Here is a 23,195-nt window from a genome sequence, read left to right as displayed (position 1 = left end):
CTCCTGGATTTTACTCGGAAACATTTTATGGCTGTCAGGAGACTAAGACCATCCTTAGGGCAACATGCCACTCCATCAGGCCAAGGAACTGAACTTCCAGTCTAAGGAAGAGGTAAATGCACCTGCATCCAGCTTGGCCACCGGTAGACAAGTCAGTTCACCCTGAGTCAGATGCGTGCAGGAGGCAAAACTCACGTTACCTACTCCGTAGGCACACAGAAGTACATAAATGAAAATTAATCTTTTTTAATTGGTGGTCAGTTATACTGTAGCAAATGTCAAATTTTGTTATTGCAGTAAATTTATATTCTTAGGAAAAAAGTGTGTAAAACAGTAGTTACGATCAACACAATAAGTTTCAATAAAGTGCATTTGTAATGTATAAAAACAACAGTTAAGTGCTATAAATACCTACACATCATCTCATCATACATTTCATACTGTATAAATAAACATTTACTAGTTATCATGGAAATAAAATAGCAGTAAACACTATTGGAGTCCAGTGGTTATGAGTCTGTTAGACTTCATTATTAAATCTTTTCTTAAAAAAAAAAAAAGTGCTTCTAAAAGAAGTACTGCTGACACCGATTAACATGCAAAACCCCTCCTTATTCTTAAGCATTTCAGGAATCATTAACATAGTAAAAAAAAAAAAAAAAAAAAATTTATTCATGAAAGAGTTAAGGAAGCTCTTCAGAACAAAGCCTTATCTGGTTGGTCTGGTGTCAAATTGCTAAACCTAAAAAAATAAATAACATGGACAGAATAATTTACCTTTTCACCTTCTTCACCTTTACTACCCGCAAAACCACGTTCACCCTGGAACAGGAAACAATAAAATAAAAATCTCAAACATAAATATTCTTCAAATAATTGCATTCTTTCAAACAGTTTTATTGCACTGATTTTTTTATTATGGGATTAAAACAGAAGAAATCATTTGGACACTGACTGTGTCTCATTCAAAAAGGTGTGAAACCTCTACAAAGAAATGACACGGCTTTCCACGGTTTTGTCGATTAACTAGTCAATCATTTTTCCATTCAGCCTAAGGGGTCTTCTTGGCTTTAAAAATTCTGAACTATTCATTGATGCTAAACCCACTCATTACAGTCCCGCTATTCTTCTGCAGAACCAGTTTTAATACATTTATTCCCATTAATACCTTCATTTTAATTTTTAAATATGACTAGTCAGTTGTGAAGGATTCCAAAACCCGTAACAACTGAGAAAAATACACAGATACAATTTACTGAAAGAAAATTTATTCCTTTCACTTTGAAAGTATTAAAAAAAACCCACAAAACAAAACCACAACTAAAACAAAAAAAAAACCACCAGAAGGGCTGAATTTTGAAATATTAATTCAAGCTCAGCTTATTTCAGCAGACTGAAGTCTTTATTTGATGATCTTTCAATAAAGAGACCTGTTATAATGCTCTTCCAGCTCCAATTTGGTAACGTTTAGCTCAGAAGATCTTAATGTACAACCTTACTATGTTAATGTCTTCATCAAATAGTCTGCAGCCTGGCTATATTATAACAAGAATAACACCTGTTTTAGATCTTTATTAACGTATATTGGTATGTTTTGTGAGAAATACGGCAGACATACAGCCAAAAATCATATACTTGTAGCATAAAAACTACCTAATTAAAATACCCTAGACATTGTCTTTCTCCCTCAAATCATCTAGCAGGAGATGGTTTGGGTGTCTTTGTCAGTCTTCTAGAATTCAGTCTCACTGTCTCAGTACGATCCACATGATTTTTACAGGTCTGAAGATGAAAAGACTGGACAATTTCCAAAGTAAAGCATATGGTTTTTCCTAAATTACTTTCAAAAATTAGAATGAGCAATGTCTAAGCATTCTTTTACCCTTCAGAGAGTGTCATTTCCTTATATAGAAGTCTAAGGTTTAAGTGAGGTTAACTAGAACAGCAGGCTACAACTTGCAAAATTTCTATCAGCATTTTGTCAAATCTTTCAACTGATATAGCATCATGCACTACACACCTGGGAATTAAATTCAAAGCTTTGGAGGTGTGCAGATGCATAGATTACCAAATACTTCTGGACTTTTCATCAACCACCTACAGTGGCTGCTTTTTGTTTGCTTCTTTTGGCTGGGGTAGCTCACGCAATCAACAAGTTCGGGGTCAATTTTAGAAGCATACAAAATTAGATCTAGCAAAATAACCTTCCATATGTCCTCACCTAAAAATGAATGGTTAATTACTGAAATAATTTCTGTCTTGCTCATGTAGTTTCCCTTTCTCACGAAAGGTTGGACCAGATGATCTTTTGAGGTCCCTTCCAACCTGGGTTGTTCTATGATTCCCATTGTCCTCCAGCTGTTGGACATACAATACCGCTAATGCTTATTGGCTTTTGACAAAATCCTAGAACTAAAGTGTTTTCTTCATTTAGCTTTCCCATTTGTGAGACTGCATATCCTGTCTTTACTCAAATCCCAATTCATTATATAAAAAATTAGACAGAGTCAAAACTTCTCTGGTTGTACCTTGTGTTCATTTGCTCTTGTCCTTTCACTGTACGTCCCTGACAAGAGTCTGGCTCTGGCTTCTCCGCTCCCCCCCAGTACTTACAGACAGCAATGAGTCTGCATACCACCTTCCCCCTTTCCAAATCATCTCATCTGAAGACTCAACAAACCCAGCTCCCTCAGCCTTCCCTTGTACATTATGGGATCCAAGCCCCTGGCTGTCCTGGTGGGCCTCCACTGGGCTTGCCTCAATGAGTTGCTCTTTATCCTCTTCTGGGGAGCTCCAAACCAGACACAGAACTCCAGATGTGGTCTCACAAGTGCCAATCACTCCTCTTGATCTGCTGGCCATGCCCTTGCTAAGGCAGCCCAAGATGCAGCTGGCCTTAACCAGAAAGGCACCCAGCAAGATGCCCAACTCCTCCTCTGTAGAGCTCCTTTCTAGCAATTCGGCACCTAGCCTATACTGTTGTATAAGGTTACTCCTTCTCAGAGGCAGGACCTCACATTTGCCTTTGCTTAACTCCATGAGTTCTGCATTAGCTCCTTTCTCCAGCATGTTGAGGTCTCACTGAATGTCATTCTTGCCCTGCCTTCCAGTGCACAGTCTGCACATTTGATAACATCCATGAACTTGCTGAGAATCCCATCATCCAGGTTTATTAATAAGACACTAAATAATACTGGCCTCAGTATCACCCTATGGGGGATGACACTAGTTACTAGGTAGCAGTTGGACTGCACAGCAGTTATTCCACCTTTGAGCCCAACGATCTAACCAATCTTCCACCCACCTTTTTGTCCATTTATCCAGTCCATATCTCACAGATATGACTACAATGATAGGACTGGAGACTGTGCCAAAAGCCTGGCTGAAGGCAAGGTATACAGCATCCATTGCTCTCCCCTAATCTACACAGGCAGTCATCTTAGAGTAGGCAATCAGGTTGCCCAGGCATGATTCATCCTCAGTGAATCCATATGGGTTGTTCCAGTCATCTTCTAATCATGGGTTTAGAAATGCCTTCCAGGATTTGCTATATAATCTTTCTAGAGACAGAGGTGAGGTTGACTGGCCTGCAGTTCCCTGTCTGCCTGTTTCCAGTCATCAGAGACCTTCCCTACTCATCATGATCTCTTGATAATGACAAAGAGCAGTCTCACAGTGACATCAGCCAGCTCCCTCAGCACCCCTGGATGCGTACTGCTTGGTATCTTGCAAACATCCAAGTAGTTTAAGTGCTCCTTAACACTCTCTTCCCCTTCGGTGGGCAACAGTTCATTCTCACACACTCTGCTAGGAGGCTTAAGTAACCTGAGAAGCCCAAGGGCAAACTTTATTTAGTGAAAATCAAGGCAAAAATGCATCAAGTACTCTTGGCCTTTTCCATGTCCTCCACCCCATTAAGCAGTGGGTCAACATTTTCTTCAGCCTTGTTTTTGCTACAGATGCACTTAACAGAAGCCCTTCATGCTGCCCTTCAAATCCCTCATTAGTTTCAATTTCAAATGAGTTTTTGGTTCCCTAATTCCATCGCCACATGCTCTGGCAATGTTTTTATATTCCTACTGGGTAGCTCACTCCTGCTTCCACTGTTTACTTTCTTTTTGTGTCTGAGCTGAGTCAGGATCCCCTTGTTCATCCATGCTGGCCTTCTGCCATACTCACACAACTCCCTGCGCATCAGCATGGACTGTTCTTGGGATTTTAGGAACCTGTCCTTGAAGATCAGCCAGCTGGGCTCCTTAGGCTTGCAGGACAGCCTCAATCGCTCCTTGGCCTCCTCTTTGCCAGACTCAGACTTAGCTCCTTGAAACTCTCCACAAAGGTCTTGTTTTCCAGGCCCCTGAACATACACCAGCTCCCTGCTGGACACTCTCTGGTTTCTCCACATCTCTTCAAGAAGTGAGGGTGGAAGACCACCCAAACATGACACAGCATACCTAATGCAGCACCACCAAGCAAAGGGGGAAAAACACCTTCCCCTGATCTGCCAGCTGCACTTTAGTAATGTAGTCCACTATGTGGCTCACTTTATTCCCAATACGAGAACACCATTAGCTTGTAGTTCAGCCTCATGTCTAGCTCCAGGTCCTTTTCAGCAATGCTGCTGCTCGACCAGTCAGTGCTCTGCCCGTACCAATGTATGGGCTGATTAACTAATTCCTTCTTTTTCAGAAATACAGTCTAAGTGTCCAGATTTTTTTGCACATATTTGTATTTTAAAAAATTATGTCCAATTAAAGAAAATAACAAATATAATCAACAGAAAGCACAGAGAAAGAAGTTTAGGTATTTTCCACTTGACAGCACTACAAATAAAAGAGTATTAGCCACTGGTAAGTTACTTCAAAGAATCCAAATGTTGCAGAAATAAAAATGTGGAAGTTGCAAAACAACACATTCATGACGGACTTAATTCTCCTTTCTGTGGCAGAATTCTCATATTAAGTTAGGTAAAACATTTCACAAAAGCTTTTTCATGGACAATCACTGATTACCTGTCTGGATACTCACACTGCAGGACTGCTGATCTGATTTTCAGTGTTTTAAATATGCCTGCAGTACAAGTCAATGACATCCTGGCTTTGAACATATAAATTGATAGATCGTGGTAAGCATGTTGTGGAACTCAATGCCGGCTATCTCATCTGCAGAAAATACGTTCCTTCCTTCCCTTCATGCTATATTACAGGAATTATCTGCCCTAAAGATACACAATTCAGCCCTTGGCATCAAGGTCACGCTGCAGAACACTTTCTTGAAATTTTAGTATGAACACTGTAACTTTTTTTTGTGTGTGTAGTCCCTTAATTTGTGGAAGCAGCAGAACTATTTCCCCTACAATTTTCTAAAAGGAATTAGTTGGACAGATGGATGTGACATTAAGATTTCATTCCGAATACTTATGGTTAAACACAGCTGCAATCAACAGAAAACAAAATCTGACCATGAAAAGAGTCAGGCAACTTTAACAAATATTGCCAGCAAGGTCTATAATACAGATGTCTCTTTCTGCAAGTTCTGGCCTTCCTACAGCATTCCACCTCTGCAAAGGAGCAAATATTGAAATGGAAGAGTGGAAGAAGCAGTACTGTCCCTCATCTCATTTTGCTGAGATCACAAGACATTCAGATTTCAAATTTTTGAAGCTGTTATCTTGTGGCTGGAAAGACCTGCACAGTTCTGAGACTTAGGCAACTGCTCTTAATGCAAAATAATACTGATAGGCAGGTTGGTGCCACTGCACCACACATTCTTTCTCTTTTGAAAGAGCTGGTAGTAAAGTTCCTCTGCCACATTACACAACTCAAAAACTGGATATGCAATTCAAATACAATTTATGCAGACATGGGACAGCTGGCTAAAAGGGCATTGATAGTGAAAATGTATAAAATGAGACAGAATTTTTTTGTGGGTTGCATTTTTTTTGTTGTTGTTCTGTTTTGTTTTGTTTTGTTTTTACCTTGGAACCAGTAAGACCAGGTATGCCAGGAGCACCTACTAAGCCAGCTTCCCCCTGAAACAAAATGCACATAGCCATCATATTACAGACCTGACTCATGACTGAGATAAATTAAGAGAAAAAGACATCTGGACACATATTGCTTCTCATTCCTTTTCTACAGAACAGCCAAATTGATTCCTAGGGTTGTTTATGTTTGTTGATTTGTATTTGGTTAAAATACATTTCACTTTCAAAATATTAGGCAATTAACAATTTCAGGTTATCTAATTACACAGCAGATACAGCTATAGATTGTTTCATGCAACTAGACATAAAAAAAAAAGATTAGAGAGTTTGGATCACATGAACAACTTTCTTAAGTTTTATTTCAGGCCTTGATTCAGAAAAAAATACTTCAGAAGACACTTGCATACTACTGAAGTACTTAAAATCCCAACAAGGGTGCCACAGTTTCCACTCTCTCCCTAAAACCTGGGGTGCCTGAGCCCACAAGATCCCCACTTAACCTGTCAGCTCCCACAGGGAGCTGGACAAACGAAGCCAGGCGCTGGTTTCGAGGCTCTGCTCAAAGGGGAGTTTCAGATCTTTCCCCCGTCTCTGAGAGTGCCCAACCTACTCAGCAAGAAGAAATGCAAATCTTGATCCTGTGCAATCAGGCAGACAAAAATCTGTTTCCCCTTTCATAAGTGAATGTTCCGTATACGTTGTTAAATTACTGCCTCCTCTACCCCATGTTTTACAAGAGCAAAGTCAGCCAGCTGTACGGTTGACTGTTAGTCACCTCCTGCCCCCCAAATAACTTTCTCCTTGCACTGCTCAGGAAAATTAAGAATCCGATTTGGGTTTGTAAATTCCATTCAAGAAACTGGATGCTTAAAAGTTATGCTCAACAACTGAGCATAAGTACAAACAAGCACCTTGCTAAAAAGGTTTCTCAAAGGTAACTATCCAAGCTGAGTAACATGGTAAACTTCATCTTCAATATCTGAAAAAGGACTAGTTGAGCAAAAGAGAAAAAAAAATAAAAATTAATAGCTCCAAGTTGAAAGCTACAGATAATTCAACACTGCATTTAATATAGGGCTTTCCAAGGAAAAGGTTAGTTAAAAATCTGGTAATATTTCAATTACCATTAAAATATAAAATATGGCAGCTGTTTCCTTTTCCGATCCTTCTTAGCAAAGTGTGTTAAACAATTACAGACCCAGTGAGAGCCAGGCTCTGCCACTCAAAGCTAAGAACCTCCCTCCATTTACAGATTCATGAAATATGCCACCATGCAGTACATTACTTTTGGTCTCAGAAAATCAAAAATTACTGAGCTAAGTTCTGTAAGAAGAATTCATCCGTGCTCATATGACTTCAAGTGGGAGCTTAGAAGACTTAAAGGAATTTAAAATCAAATGCTTTCTCCATTCCATTCATGGGTCTTAATTCCTTGACAGAAGTTTGCCCTAGTAACTCACACACTATCCAATTCAGTTTTCTAGCCAAGCAGAATTCAGCAACAAAAGAAAGTTTTGAAAGTTCACTCATCTGATTCCAAGCCAAGCAGAAGACAAATGCCTCACAGACACAAAAAAAGAACAGAGACAAAGGAAAAACTCCAATCTCTCAACAGAAAGAGCCAATAAAAGAACAATTACTCATCAAAATGATACAAGTAATTAAGCAAATAAATACAAAGCACTCATAAGATACAGCAATTAAAATACAGCTTAAAATAGCGTGTTAAAATGGCATTTTTCTAACTCCACTCATGGCACAGTTTCCAACACCTTCCTTCCAGCTCCCCTCTGTAAAAATAGATGCTAGCGTGCTGGGGAAAAATTCTAATTAATCATTACAAGTAATCCTTAGTCCTTTGTTTTCTCCAAATTTACAGCGTGAATTCAGAGAAGTTCTTCATAGTCTAATAGTTACCAGATAATATTTCATCTTCCCTGCTATACTGGATCACCAGAAACTAGAATGAAAACCACATTCACTATTTTTTTGTAAGACAAGCCATAGATGTTTTGCCTTGCACTGTTCAATCCATGTTCTACAAATGATTATCCCCTCAACAGAACAATGCAAAAATAACCTCCTATATCAATAGAGATTCTTATTAAATATAAAATTATTAATGTAGTGCTTGCTTTACTTTGTTTTGGAAACATGCCGTGTATTTATAATCATGGTTCTTAATGTATTTATCATTTATTGACTTTGCAGGTTGTAATTGCACTGCAACACCCTATAAAATTAGATTCAGTTTATATCTAAACGTTTTCAAGATGGAGTAAGATGCTTTGTATTTGTGTACTTAGCAACTTTCTTAGAATGTATTTACATTAATTTTTATACCTTGACATCCACACTTAGCTATTTGTTCCTAAATAAGAGACTTTCACATTAAAAAAGATTAAAAAATAAAAGGAAAGGCCATCTTAACATACAAGTATGTGAACTAAGTGCATTGGTTACTTGTACTACAAAACAATATGGTGCCAAAAATGAAATAGGCATGACATTATCTAATCATAAAAAAAAAAAAAGAGACAGAAATTTGTATCAATCACTTGGAATGCATTTTGCTATTTGGAACATTTTAGGCATTAACATGATTTACAATGACAAACATGTTGGAACTTCATGAGATTCTCTTCAAGGCTGGGAAAGAGAAACAATTACTGTAAAATACTTTAAGTATTTTACAGATATGATTCTGCAGAATTTTTAAAAAAACAAAACCACCAAGAAGCAGTTAGATGCTTCTCCAACCTCAATATGGAAACCAAACATTTTTCCTCTTATTTTTAAATTTGTTGGGGCACTGCCAGGACCTTGATTTACAGAATAGGCTTGGTACTCCAGGGTCACTACCAAGGAAACTCATCTTAATAGAAGTAAAATCAGCATGGTCAAACACTACTTACTGTTTTGATAATTTATGGATACGTGCCTTCCATTACCCTGAGTATGCCAGACCCTTGGAATAATCTAATAGCCTGGTGTTTTAAAATGAGGACAACTATTTTTAGCATTGCAGAAATGGAGCGGAATGTTCAACAACATACTGTCAGAGGGCTCAAGCAGCATCCTCCCCCGTGGAGCACGTACCAAGCCAGTCCAGAGCCACCAGTGGAGGCAGAGCTTCGCCTTTAATGAATACAAATCCCACACCAATTATACTCCATTACATGACACCTTCCTTAGTCTAGTGGAATATTTCCTTGTTTCTTTAAAGAAGCACCTGTTAATGGTTAGGATCACCTGACAGAATATTAATTACAGAAAAATATATTCAACTGATATTTACTAAGACTTGCCCCGTGAATCTCTTGGATTAGTCATGTCAGGAAGTTTCCGCTAAACATTATGACATTTGGGTTTCACTGCATCTACTGATGCTTTTGTTCCCACCTGGTTACTGCTGAACTACCAGCACTCAGCACTCGCCAAGCACTTGCTCAGTGCTATCCTTGATGCAGACTTGACCCATGTGATGGAGAAGGGCTTGTGACAGGGAAATAGTTTGCTGCCTTTGCTCTGTCCTCCTTCCACAGCAGCCCCAGCAGAGTAAGTACACCATGGTTTAGCCAAGGGGGTGAGGGCTGCTCAGAGGACTCTTGCATCCTTGTGCCCTACTGTCCTCATTTGCATCTCATAACATAATCTGAGTTCAGGAGACACCAATTTTTCCTCAGTCCCAACCCTCCCTGATACCCATCTTTGGGACAAGACTGACTTGCCTATTCGTTCAGGCAACTAGATGTTAATACACTCCAAATTAAATTACACTTGAAAATTTAGGTTTCAGTGCTTTGCATGCAAACTAATGAATCAGCAGAGAGAGGCAGCTCAGAGCTTCAGAGAACAAGGCCACAGGGATCCTTACTCCAAACTGCACTCTCTTTAGTTGGCATTGTTTCCTTTTTTGCTATTAACACGTCTTAAAAAGCTTGCAACTTGAACAATTTATATATTCAAATACATAAAGCACACATATTTCACAAATAAACTAAGTCAAAAGTTTGTTTCTATGTTTTGCTCCCTCAAATTATTTTCACACAGCATGGGAAGCTGGAGAAGTTGTTCTGAAACCTGAGAGGAAAGGATCACTGTATTTATTTTCACACATAACTACAGGCCAGCATACTGCCTCTTTTTTTTTTTTTCTTTCAAAAACGGATAATGAACTGAATGAAGCCTTTATGATAGATGTCAAGGAGTGGTGTTTATACCATCAAAAAAAGTGTCGGCAGAAGCAGAGCCTCTGCTGTCAGTAGGTGTTCTTTCTGCGTTTGGCAAATACAAGTGATATTCACCACTACTTGAAGAAGTGACAACTATCGCCTTCTTGACTTTCTTCATCAAGAATCATAGGATTATTGAATCTTTTAGGTTGGAAAAGACCTCCAAGATCATCAAGTCCAACCGTTAACCTATCACTGCCAAGTCTACCACTGAACCATGCCCCTAAGCACCACACCTACACGTCTTTTAAATACCTCCAGGGATGGTGACTCCACCACTTCCCTGGGCAGCCGGTTCTAATGCCTAACAACCTTTTCGATGAAGAAATTCTTCCTAATATCCAATCTAAACCTCCCCTGGCATAACTTGAGGCCATTTCCTCTTGTCCTAGTTACCTAGTCCTCTTGTTACCTGGGAGAAGAGACCAACCCCCACCTGGCTACACCCTCCTTTCAGGTCGTTGTAGAGAGCGATCAGGTCTCCCCTCAGCCTCCTCTTCTCCAGACCAAACCCCCCCAGCTCCCTCAGCCGCTCCCCATCAGACTTGTGCTCCAGACCCTTCACCACCTTCGTTGCCCTTCTCTGGACTCGCTCCAGCCCCTCAAGGTCTTTCTTGTGGTGAGGGGCCCAGAACTGAACACAGCACTTGAGGTGCGGCCTCACCAGTGCTGAGTACAGGGGGATGATCACTGCCCTGGTCCTGCTGGCCACACCATTGCTAATACAAGCCAGGATGCTGTTGGCCTTCTTGGCCACCTGGGCACACTGCTGGCTCATGTTCAGTCAGTCCGCTGTCGACCAACACCCCCAGGTCCTTTTCCACCAGGCAGCTTTCCAGCCACTCTTCCCCAAGCCAAAGGCACATTTCCAGTCCCCACTCTTACATGCCACTGATTTCATACAGAATAGAACTGGACTGCAAGGAACAAACAGTAAACAGAGGCAAAAAATGAGGGCAGAAAGTGTTATCAGCACATAACAAGGACCTTGGGTAGTTTGGGTTTAGTTCCTCAGTTGTGAGAGGAAACCGATTAGCCTCTGTGGAGCCCTCAGGGGCTGTAATGACGGAGTTTTACAAGCAAGGGGAAAGCTCTAGGCAATGCGGAAGACCAGTGGAACAGGACAGCTTCTCCTCATTTTGTCTCACTGTCTCCTAGAGCCTGAAGGGCCTTTAGAATTTTCTCCTCTACTTTTCAGACTCAGTCAAATGACTCAACTAACAGCTTTTTTAATGTCCCACCACCCAGTTACGTTCCTTAGGTATGAAGGGTAAGAAGCACACTATACTTTACTACATACAAGTGGATAATATTAATTTTTTTTTAGACTGTTATTTAGAAATGCAGTACAGACATGAACTGAACATGGGTTTCAGAACAATCCAGTTCAGCCGACCTACAACATCATACACGGAGCATAAAGAAAATGCAGACAAAAACCATGAGAACATTTCCTGTAGGGCACTGAGAAGAGGCAAATAGGCTTCTGGCTGCAAAAGTTCTCAAAGATTCATAATGTCTTAGGGATGAACAGTTTAGGAAATTAAGTCTAGCCAGTTGGATATTTCTATCATCTGAAGCAACACAGTAGAAAAAAATTTGAAGTGATCTTATACTCATGGACAACTGATAGATTTTTTGCAACTATGATTTTTCCCTTACAGTAAATCTGTCAAAAGAAAAATTGTCTGACTTACACACCATCCATTGATTTATTGTTAACCTAGCCGTAACATAGCATTAAAGCAAATCTAAATCCTCTTAAAGTTTCAACAGAACTGGAAATTCATCTAATTGGCTTTGCTAAAACAATATTTGAAATGCAATAATGTTAAACATAAGTTAAAAAGCATTATCCAATATTAATGAATTGCTGAGGTCTTTTCAAAATAATGAAATGTATTATGACTATTATATTCACCATAATAACTGGAGCCCCAAGTTTATATTAGGAAGGTAAACAGCATTGGTCTACCTTTAGGATGTCAGGCTACGCTTTACTGCAGGAATTATCATCATCATCACCATCATCATCCATTTCTATAACCTGAAGGTTCAGGAGGCAGATTCTCAGCTGGCATAAAAGTCAGTTTAGACTAATAAAGATCTGCCCCACAGACCATTAAACCCTACTAAGTCTAATGTCTAACCACACAGATACGAAATGCACAAAAGCAATAACAAAACTAAGGATTTAAGGTGTAAAAAACAAATAGATCACATACAGACTGGAATTTCTAACCTAGGAACTAACTCAGATGAATACTTTTTCTGAAATACTATGTTGTTGCTGTGCTTGGGCAGCTGCAAACCTCCTATCAACTACTGATAAACAAAGCAGTTCAAGATACAGTTTCCATGTCTACATTTACACTTGGAAGTTTAAGACGTTAGCAATAAATATATCTCCTCAAGTCAAAAAGAATGCCTTTTGACATTTGACGTATTTTGAAGACAGGCTAGTATTTGGATGAAGAGGATGTACCAACCATGTACCTAGGACTCCAGCAGAGAGCTCCCCACCGGTGAACTGGGGATCTGCAGATCTACTGTCAGGACAGGAGCCCTAGGAACCGCTCCCCAAAGGTAGGTCTCCATAGGTACCCCATTACTGTCCATTTGGAGCAGCTTTGTGGGGAACAGTGACATCTCAGCCTAGCAGGGTTGTAACTTTTCCTTTCAGGTCCTTTTCTGAACCTCTTTGAGGCTTATCAGCCTACTCCATATCCCACATCTGGGATGCCTGACAGAAAGAAGCTAGTCCACTGTCCAAGGGACACAGGCTCTCTGCATGAGTTTTTAATCATCCTCTCACTAAAACCCAATGTTTATTTAGAGAATCAACACTGCTCTGACAGCCATTTCTCCGGCTGCATTCCTTTCTCATTCTTCCGAGGTTCAGCCGGGTGGTATTTCTTCTGGCTATTTCATAACGTTGGCATTATAACCCTGTCACTGCAAAGAGCCACGCATTTTTGTTAACAGTTCCCAAAGTCTCACTTCTTCCACCTCATGGGTTTGATACCAGAAAAGAAAAAAGCTCAGTCTAAAGTATAAAGAAATGGGGCAGGGCAGGGAGACAAACTGGCCCTAGTCACTGTGACATTACACATCCTACTGGCTAAGGCTCTGAGGGCTCACATGAATCAAAGACGATTTGTAAGAGCATCCTGATACGCTACTATTTCCACTGCTGGTTTTGCCAGCAGAGTTACTATCACAGCACTGACTAACAAATGCCACAAAGATCATAATTTCTTCCACTCACAGTTATTAAAACAAAACAACCCCCTCCAAAGTGCAATTAAATAAACAGGCCACCATTGAGACAATCTCTCTCCAATTAAGCAGCGTGCTGTTAGGTAGCTTACAACAAAATCAATAAGGAAAAGCACTGTACACTATTTATTCTTGTCTGTTAAGTAGTTTCCCACCTTTGCTCTTCCCTCACAGCCTTGGGCGCTTCTCTATCAATACTGTATGCTCCTCTGGGCAGCGAATTTCTTTTACTCCAGGCTTGTGCTCCGCTGTACAAGAAAGTCCCAAGACCTTCTCACGTCATGGGAAGACACACAAAGACAGAGTGCAACAGTTATACCCCAGAAGTCTGGCGTTCTCCTTCCATGCATGCTCTTTAAGGGAATTTCATTCTAAGAAGTGGACAGCTAAATAAACATTTGAGATCTTATTGTCAATAGCTATAAATAAAATGTTGTGTATCTTCCACATGTAAAGGTAACAGGTCACAACTATTATAATTAACTATGGATAATTTCTCCTATTTAGTGTTTTTCTTATTACAAACTAAACCAATGTTATCTTCATTTGTAAGGGAAAAATCAGAAGAACTGCCATTCATGACAAAAAGGGAGCATAGTGAAAGGGGTGTTAATTCTGAAGAAAAAGCATCAGCTGACTAGCTTCTCAATATCTGTAAAAAAAACAAAGAAATGATCTGGCTCGTGTGAGGTGCTTGTTAAATACAAATCAAACACCTGTCAGCCAGCTGGGCCGCGTGTGTCACTGCTGAGCCATCTGCAGAAACACACCCCACGCCAGTTGCTTTACTTAGCATGGCCTGGGAACAAGAATCCATTAGACAGAAAGTCAACAGTGGAATTAGCAGCACTTTTTCTTTTAGTGCCCTTCCACTTACTTGTTTGACTTCTTGTGTTTCTATTTTTGGGAGCCTCATGCCAGAGCAACAGTGCTGACTGCTGATTAGACAAGACTTGGCCCGGCCTCAGCATGTCACATTGATTTAATCGATTCAGACTTGAAACATGCAGTATGAATCCTAGGTGTTGATAAATACTGGCTAGCAGTGGGAATTAGAAAATAAATACATTCTGTTTTGCAATACCTATGAATGATTTCACTATATGAATAAAAAGCAGGTTTTGTGTCCAACAACTTGGTATCTATGAATTTAAAAAGGCAATTTACATGGAATTTGGAATATAAAACGTACATTGTAAATTTTAAGGCTTTTTTGGGGAAAGAAGTATATTCATTGACATTAAAAATGCACGTCTGAGCTAGATTTATTTAAACAATTACACGACTAATACAACTCACCCACCAAGAAAAGGGCAAAGGAGAGTTAATAGGTCACAAGTCACAGCAGCCAACAGTATTACCTATAATCTCTGTACAATTTGTACTACGTATAGATTTTCTACTGCATGAACCTAACAACTTTTTTTTTTTAAATCTCATGCACTACTTGTAATCGAAGGTGTTAGCCAGGGAGAAAATACTGTTATATATAAACGAAATGAAGTACAGTAACACAAGAGATCCATAATTATCCTAACATAGATCAATGATCCAACAGATCCAAAATCTAGTATTTGGTGAAGTCCAATATCTAATTCCTCAAAAGAAAACAAACAAAACCAAGCAAAAGCTGTGAGACAAGCTCTACAACAATGCTGCAGCACAGTGAGAACGTTCCTCCCCAATTTCCTGCAACACACTGCTGCCAACTTGTACAACGCTAAGTCTTGCAATAACGGGTATTTTTCTTAAAGCCCTACTTTCTGATGAGATGCAAAAAGCTCAGAATATTGGTTTCAAAACCTACAGTCTCTAGCCCTCACAACTGAAGGAGGAAAAAAAAAACAAACCTACCAAAAAACAGCAAAAAAAAGAAAATAAATATCTATGTGCCACAGACAGAAACCTCACAGAAAGAACCCAATAAATATAATTTACGAACAATTGAAGAAGAATCCCCAAGCCTCCCTCTGCCCTTTCAAATTCCGTAAGGCCCTGACTGAGGCTTTTCAAACATAGTTAAGAATCCCAGAGGCAGGCAGGCTCACAGCTAGACTATTCATGAATCTCTGATTAAGGAACAAAGAGCTGCATTTAATGACCACATTATTTAACAACTGCATTATTTTTTACTTCCACATTACAGAACAGGCTAACAAAAGCCCGTCCTGCATGGCAGCGTGCCACCCTCAATTTCGCTCCCAGCAGCCCAGACCCCTATAAAATGGAGGGTGACCTCGGGTTTCTCTGGCCACACCTCACTTCACAATAGGGGCCGCCGCACGCCGGGCCCCTGTGACCGGCTGCGTTCTGCCGGTTATTACAGTTTCATGGCAAATACCAGAGGGTATTCCCTTCCACCCTGGCTCTTATCTCACTAGTGTCACTCCCCTGAAGGAGCCCATGGCGTTGATGCCAAGCAGTACAAGCGTCAGCATCTGGCTCCCAAAACACATCTGCACTTTTGTTCTACTGAGCCGTACTAATCTGATTTTGAGGGAAACCACAAGAGGACAGAAGACAAAGCCGTGACTTTCTTCAAATGGGTTAGCTGACAGACCAAAGCATTTTTATTTTTTTTTCCCCTCAAAAAGCAATGATTCTTTAATTAAAAATGAATTCTCTGCTCACCAACAGTACACAACCTACAGCGGTCACTAGCACTATTCCCTCCAGAATGGGAAATAACACCCAAGCAGTGTCACCGCACGCAAGGTAACTCGAATCCACAGAGTTTTCTATTGAGAACCAAACCGAACTGCTGTCGTGTAGCTTTAGGAATTGAAAAACCAGGGAGCTCAACAGTTCCTGGAGTTGTGAACTGCAAAAATCACCTAATAAGGCAAAAATAAGTCAGCACAGCAGACAGCTCTCTGGAATCAAATTTATGATCAAAGGCTATTCAAAACACTCCCTTGTAACGCTAAGGAGAGAATGAGAGCAAGCAAGCAAGAACTATACATGCTGAAGCAATGAAACAGGTTTTGGAAAACATAATGGTCTAAAGTATATTTGCCCAGTAAGATTTTTAGAAAGCATATTTATGCATCAGAAAGCTATTGAGAGCTACTGTTTTCATATTCATCCATCTCTTAAAATCAGATATGTATTAATTATACATAAAGACATCACTGAAAACACAAAAAGAATACAAAACTCATACCAAATTTGCTGCTGTAATAGATGGTGTCCAACTGCCTGATTTCCAATGGCCAGCAATTCTCAAACTCAAGGCTTTAAACTTAGTGGTAATAAAATTTCCAACTAGAAAACAATTGTCTTTCTTTTTTGAGGCTAATTATTGACTTGTTTACCCATAAAAACCTAGTTTTTAAAAATTTGCACCATATTTCCTAACTGTTCTTTCAGCTTTACATTCTTACAGCTTAGAATTCTCCTACTTTGAAAAGCTTTCTGACGTGACACACTTTTTCCTATATTAGTGATTATATTATTTCTATCTCTGTTGGAAGACTTGAGAGGAAAGTAGTACAAGGATTTTTCAAAAGCTGCATAACTTGCACAATTTATGTCCATATCTAATCTAAAAATATTGAAATATAATGGATTAGCAATGACAGGAGCTCAGAAATTGATTGGCAGTGAAGACAAGACAGACAAGCTGAGTAAGATGGCTTTAAGCAGTACCTATCCAGTGCTCCACATGCATTTCTGGAAGCTTTCTCAGAGATGCTGATGAGCTACTTTGGAAATATCCCAACCCCTGTCAAGGATCTGTACAGCACATATGAAATGTGGAAGGCACTGCGTCCAGAAATCTTTCGAGACAGCTGCAAGGAAAAGACTGCATTACTGTAAGCTCAGCACCAACGTCTCCTCAGATTTGTGTACTTGCATGAGTGACTGATGCTCGGGGAGCATATGCTGAACTGGCATAATGGGCTATATATCCATGGCTCTTCTGCAAAGTCAAATATGCCTTGGAACATTCTAGACAGAGTTTCCATCGTCTAGCTGGAGCAATGGGGAAAGCAGGTCAATGGTCATAAGGATCTTCGTGATGACACGATTTGATTTGGATGTACATTTAACAAGTTTCTGGTTGTGGATTTTATGACATAGCTGGCCCTGAAGACCTGACCCTGGAGTAACTTAGTACAGAGATGAGTATTCAAAGTGTCTCCAAAAGTTAATTTGAAGTCACGTGCCAGTATAGCACGTCGTTTATAATTTTTTTCCAAAATTTTAAATTAATGGATATATATTTAAATCATCCTGGAAAACTAAGCACTGGAGATTTCTAAGCCATCTTTTACTTTGAGCTTCTAAATTAAACTTCTTCTCAAAAAAAAAAGAAAAAAATCTTTTCATGCAGCAGTTTTCAAACTCATTTTCTCAGGCACCACTAAGGGAAAGGGGAGCTTTTCCCACCAGGCCATACAAAGTAGGCTGTTCAGGAAGCGTTAACGTGCTGTTTTGACACAGCGCGCATACCACAAATGCTATCTATATTGCGTTTTGGGAACCTTTTACTAATCATTTCCTTACCTGTACCAAATATAAAGAGAACTTTATTACAAAAGGGTAATCAAATTTAACAAGAATAAAATCATCAGTGTTAGGTTTCAGAGTCAGTTCAAACTCAAGACAGCGCACTGATAACAGACTTGAGAAAACTGAAGTTACAGCTAACCATCTCATACAGTCAAATGAGAAAAACACCACCACAAACAGCGTTACATGTCCTAATCCTTCTAACTCACAAAACATGTGAGTTCATTTGTTGGGCCATTGTCACAAATACACACAAGTGAACAAAAGAAGGAACAATCCTTTTACAGATACCTACTGCAGTTTCACGTAAATCTAATTTCATTTTCATGATTCTTGAAGCACAAATAGCACTCGTATAGTTAGTAGAGCTCTTGAAACATACACTCAGTTTTTTTTCTCTAGTCCAACTTTGAATATAAATCTAAGTTGTGTAGTGATAAACATTGTTTTTATTCACATAAGCATTTCTTTCTCCTTTCAGTCTGTCTAAACTGTTTATTTTATTAATACACTGTGGGCGTACCCTTACAGTGCAGTAGCAAATGCACAGCATATCGAATATTTCACTGCTTCTTCAGGCTTACCATGCAAAACTAGTTATTTTAAAAAGCTTGTTCGGTATCGTTAATACTTTAGGATGCCTGTTCATAATCTAGGTTGCAAAAAAATTGGTGCAAAAAACTACAACAGTAGAGCTAAGCCATTTGAAAGTCAAGTATTAAAAGTGAATGGTGTCACAAGTATTTCACAAAATGTAGTTTAAGAAACATAGATGCATCATCTCCATCACTATCAATCGCATGTCATGAACTATAAGAAAATAATCACTATGTAGGTTTGGATAAAGGGAAACAGACAAAACCAGTTTAGAGTTTGGTAAGTGTGAGAGTCGGTCCAAAGTAAGTCTTCTGAATTTTCTGAATTACATTTCTGGCTATATCAGTTTTATTTTTCAGAATGCAATGATGGAGAAAGAAAAAAAAGTATTATCACAACAGAAAAAAACAGACAAATATGGAATGGCCAAGAACAGAGCCAACTGCTCACCTTCAGCAGCTTGAGTCCTTTGAGCCTTGTTGCCACCAGCACGTTCTCAGAAGTTTAAGAGCTTTTTGTCTAGCAGGACCCATGACACACATAAGCCATAACTCCCCAAGAGGCTTAGTGCTTTGTATCAAAGTACGTGCCATGGTGGCAACCTATCTCTTAAAACCAGGAACTTTCTCACTAAACATTTCAAGTACACAGAGACCGTTCACCCTTAAATGTGATATGTCAGAACAGTTGAGAGGTTCACCTTGACTGCAAAGGCATCACAGACCAGAAAAAAAAAACCAACAAAAAAACCCAAAAAACCCCAAACAAAACCGAATCCAAACATGACTACATCACCTAGCATCCAGGACATAAACAAACTTTTAATCTGGAGCTTCATTGTCATGGCATTATAGACCCAGAAGCAAAGAGAAGGCAAGGACTTAAATTATTCAGTTGAGTGACACAAGAAACGCAGGAAACAGAAAAATCTCAACTATACAGAGGCAAATCAAACCCAGCTCATCCAAGTTTACAAAATCTCAGGAAAGGAAAGGGACAGAATGAACTCACTGTAAATCAGAACAGAAAGATCTGGTGGCTTTTTTTTCTTCCTCCCCTCTCTTCTCCTCAGAAAAGATCTAAGAACACATTTTTAAGGCTGGAATACTTGATCTTCTAGTCATGGTTCAAAGCATTCACCTCCTTAAGTTACCAGACTAGTTGGAAGGCCTAGAAGCATACTACAAAAGGAGGATCCAACACGTGATATGTTTTGTGCAAAGTCTGATTGTTTCCTGGGCTGGAAGAGCAGAGAGCCTAACCCAGCTCTCTCCTGACGCACAACGCATAGCAGTGACGCTGACCATCTTATCTGTATCTATGCCCCAGCAGGTGCTACGGAAAGGACCTGCATGCACGCAACCCATATGGAGGTAAGAAGACACGACGACTTCAGTAAAGGGGGGTGGGTCTCACCAACAGGAGAGTCCTCTCACCATTTCAGTATGACATGAACACAAGGAAAATAATGAAACTTTTAAAAAAGGAACACTTCCCAGCAGTGTATCAGCCTTGCTCAGATGACACTGGTGGTGTGACCCTGCACACGGCAATGCTGTGAAGACCATTCTTAATGGCAGAGCAATCCGTTCGCCTTGTCATAATAAGGTTAGTCTAACTGCTAGATCACGGTTGCTTTAACTTGTGGAGCCTGATCTGCAGCAGATAGGCAACTGGCATCCTACACCGTAGAGCACTCCAGTCACCTCAGACCTCTGCGTCAGGGACAGATTTAATTTCTCAGGCCATACAGCCAGCACTCTGGCTGCAATCCAATTATACTAAATGGCTTCAGAAGTGCACCCAGAGACAACTGCACTTGCTAATCTTCAAAAAGTAGGCTAACACAGTGCTTCCATTGACATGTGTTTCTCCTGTCCTCACAGACTTTGCTGAGCACCTCCAGAAAGCCAAGGCATAAGGTCTCACACACATAGTGATTCTGATTTACCACAACATTCCAGTTCTTCTTGTATCATGATTTGACAGATAACCTTGAAGAAGTGACCCCAGAAGGCTGATTGCAATCAGTCCTGGTTGCAGGAAGGGGATCATGGTAAGGTATTCCACATCTTCTGACAGTCTACAAATGAAGCGAGTTTCCTTCCAAGGGAGTACTACTACCCTCTTATTTTTCAGAACCACAAACTAATACCACAAAACTCTTTCCTCTGATACTCTCAAGAATTTCTTCTGTTACCCTAAGTAGGATCTACTATTTAAAAAATATCTCTAAAGACGGTTCCCCGAAAAAGGACAAGGATGAAGGAACTATGTAGTTAGACATCAAATAGAGAGTCATATATGTGATGGTGTCCACGATCTACTGTATTGTGACTTTGGGGGTCTTAGGTAGGGCTCCACAGGGACCGCATTTGGTTCTTGACTTGAGATTGGACATCAGCACTGCCACACTGACTGCTTTTGCCCTGAAGGCAGATGAGGTGACAGGCACGTCCTGGTGTTTTGCCAGTCAGTGGAAACCTCATTCTTTACTTTGGCAGCTCACAGGAACTGCAGTAGAAAAACCAGCAAGACTGCAGAACTACAGCCTGAACACTTACCTGTTTTCTTTTGGGTGTTAAGGCTATTCTTATGTCACCCTAGAGTCATCAAGACTTCTACTTTGTTCTCTGTATTAGCTCTCAGCAGATCCAACCTCTCAAATGGTAAGAACCTCCTAGAAGTCTACATCAGTTAGATCTGCACCTATTAGCCAGTACAGCTGTTGCAAAACCAATGCAGCATTTAGCGAATGGGAAATTACATTGTCAGCAATAATATGGCTTACAAATGACAAACGGCCAAATGTCAAATTTGAAGACAGACTGAAGATACGTGAGCTACACAATCTTCACACTTGAGATCCCCAAAAGTCAATGCCATATATGAAGCCTTAGAGACTTCTCATCATTTACACAGATCTTGAAAATTAAGTATACAACCATGGGACTTTTTCCTGGGAGATTCTCCTGGTAAGATTCTTTCAAGTAATAAAGTATATTGGGTAGGATTATTTTAATTTTAGTTTTTCACTACAATGTCAGGTATGTTTGAGCTAATCATTTCTACAGAAACAGGCCTTCTAATAGTCAAGTTTATCTCATTCTAAGGTAAACTTCTAAAACAGGTCAAAAGAATTGATATTGTTGTCTACTCATAGCAACATGAGTAAGATCTGTAAGGTATTTATTCTCTGAACCTTTCCCCAGGAGAAGCAGTATGAACAATGGAGTAGTCCAGTGGACAGGTTTTGGGTGTATCAGAAAGAGCCCTTCTGCTCCCCAAAGCCTCAAACTGCATTTACATAAAAGTAAACGTACAGTTTCTTGCTTCTTTTTTCTATTTCTAACTAGTGATTCAGGGCACATCTGCACAAAGCTCAGAAAAACACAGTACAAAAAAAACATAAAAATAGCCATACCAGTCAAACAAATATAACATCGCCAACAAAAGATAATGCGTATTGAAGGGTTTAAGAGGATAAACAAACAGCAGTAGCTCCTGAGAACGCCATCCTAGCATGGCACTGTCTGCACCTTAAGTTGCTGAAACATAGGAGACGCCTTTGTATATAACAGTGCTCAGACTATTTTTATTCCTTTATATTGTTCAGTTGTCTTTGAATCTATGCACATTTTTAGCATCCAGTACATCCCAGAAAAAGGAGCACAAAAATAACAGACGCACACGAATTTACATAGCCCTTGATTCATTAACTGAGAGACAGAGCACGTTGACACCATTCATGATGAGGACAATAAAGTGATTCTGCCTCCAGAAAGGAGTTAATAATTCCACACAGCACTGTACTACTCTGCGTAGATGTGACAACTCCAGCTAGCAGAAGCTGGGTGGCTGGATCTCAGTTTCTTCATCTAGCTATGCACGTATAAAATATTTTGTTTGCCTTTTTTTTAAACAGCTTTTGGTTTTGCCAGTTTCAGATTAACATAGCAGTTCATTTCTAATTTGCAACAATAGTAGGGTTTTTATGTAGTCTGAATTAAAAGAGTTACAATGTTCAGGAGAAGTACAGTATCTTGATATTAAATATGAACTGACTGTTGAACCTTATGTAAACTAACAGGAGCTTTGGGATTTGGTCTGACAATGAATCTGCAAGGCACTAAGCAAAAAAACAAACAAAACAAACAGAACAACAACAAAAAAAAATCCAAACAGTATTAACCATGGAAACTGTAATAACAACTTGTACTGGAAAAGCAATGTAGCCTGGTAATTTTAAATAAAGATAACATCAGAGAAGGAGCTACAGAAAGAGCCAAGGGAAAATACAGCTTCATTCTAGATCAAGCTCATTCAATCTACAATGTTTTACAATAACTCTTTCCATTAACTCATGTCTGGGAGCACGGTAAAGTAAAAACTGCCTAGCCGGATCAAATCAAAGGTTTCTCTGGTCAAGTATATGACTAAAATTGTGGCACCAACAGGTACCTACAGAAAAGTAAACAAAAGTAAACAAACTGCCAAAACATGGCAGTGCAGGTAGGAGAAATTCATTTTCTAACAGAGTTGCTCTATTCTCCCATTTGTGTACATAATTACAGATAAGCCAC

General features: G+C 39.6%; 1 protein-coding gene across 1 annotated transcript in view; it reads right to left on the bottom strand.

Moving 5' to 3' along the window:
- Window positions 1-777: 777 nt before the first annotated feature.
- The window catches only part of LOC104163922 (collagen alpha-1(XIX) chain-like), a gene marked incomplete at both ends in the record, with an annotated part of 36,677 nt that continues 14,259 nt past the window's right edge, over window positions 778-23,195 (bottom strand). The window contains 2 exons of the mRNA XM_009703073.1: window positions 778-822; window positions 5,978-6,031. Coding sequence (XP_009701375.1) covers window positions 778-822; window positions 5,978-6,031 — 99 coding nt within the window. The remainder of the gene's footprint in view (window positions 823-5,977; window positions 6,032-23,195) is intronic.

This window comes from Cariama cristata, unplaced genomic scaffold (assembly GCF_000690535.1).
Source record: "Cariama cristata isolate BGI_N322 unplaced genomic scaffold, ASM69053v1 scaffold21486, whole genome shotgun sequence".
Classification (NCBI taxonomy): domain Eukaryota; kingdom Metazoa; phylum Chordata; class Aves; order Cariamiformes; family Cariamidae; genus Cariama; species Cariama cristata.
Note: the sequence above shows the minus strand (reverse complement) of the source record. Positions and strands in the feature narration are given on the sequence as shown.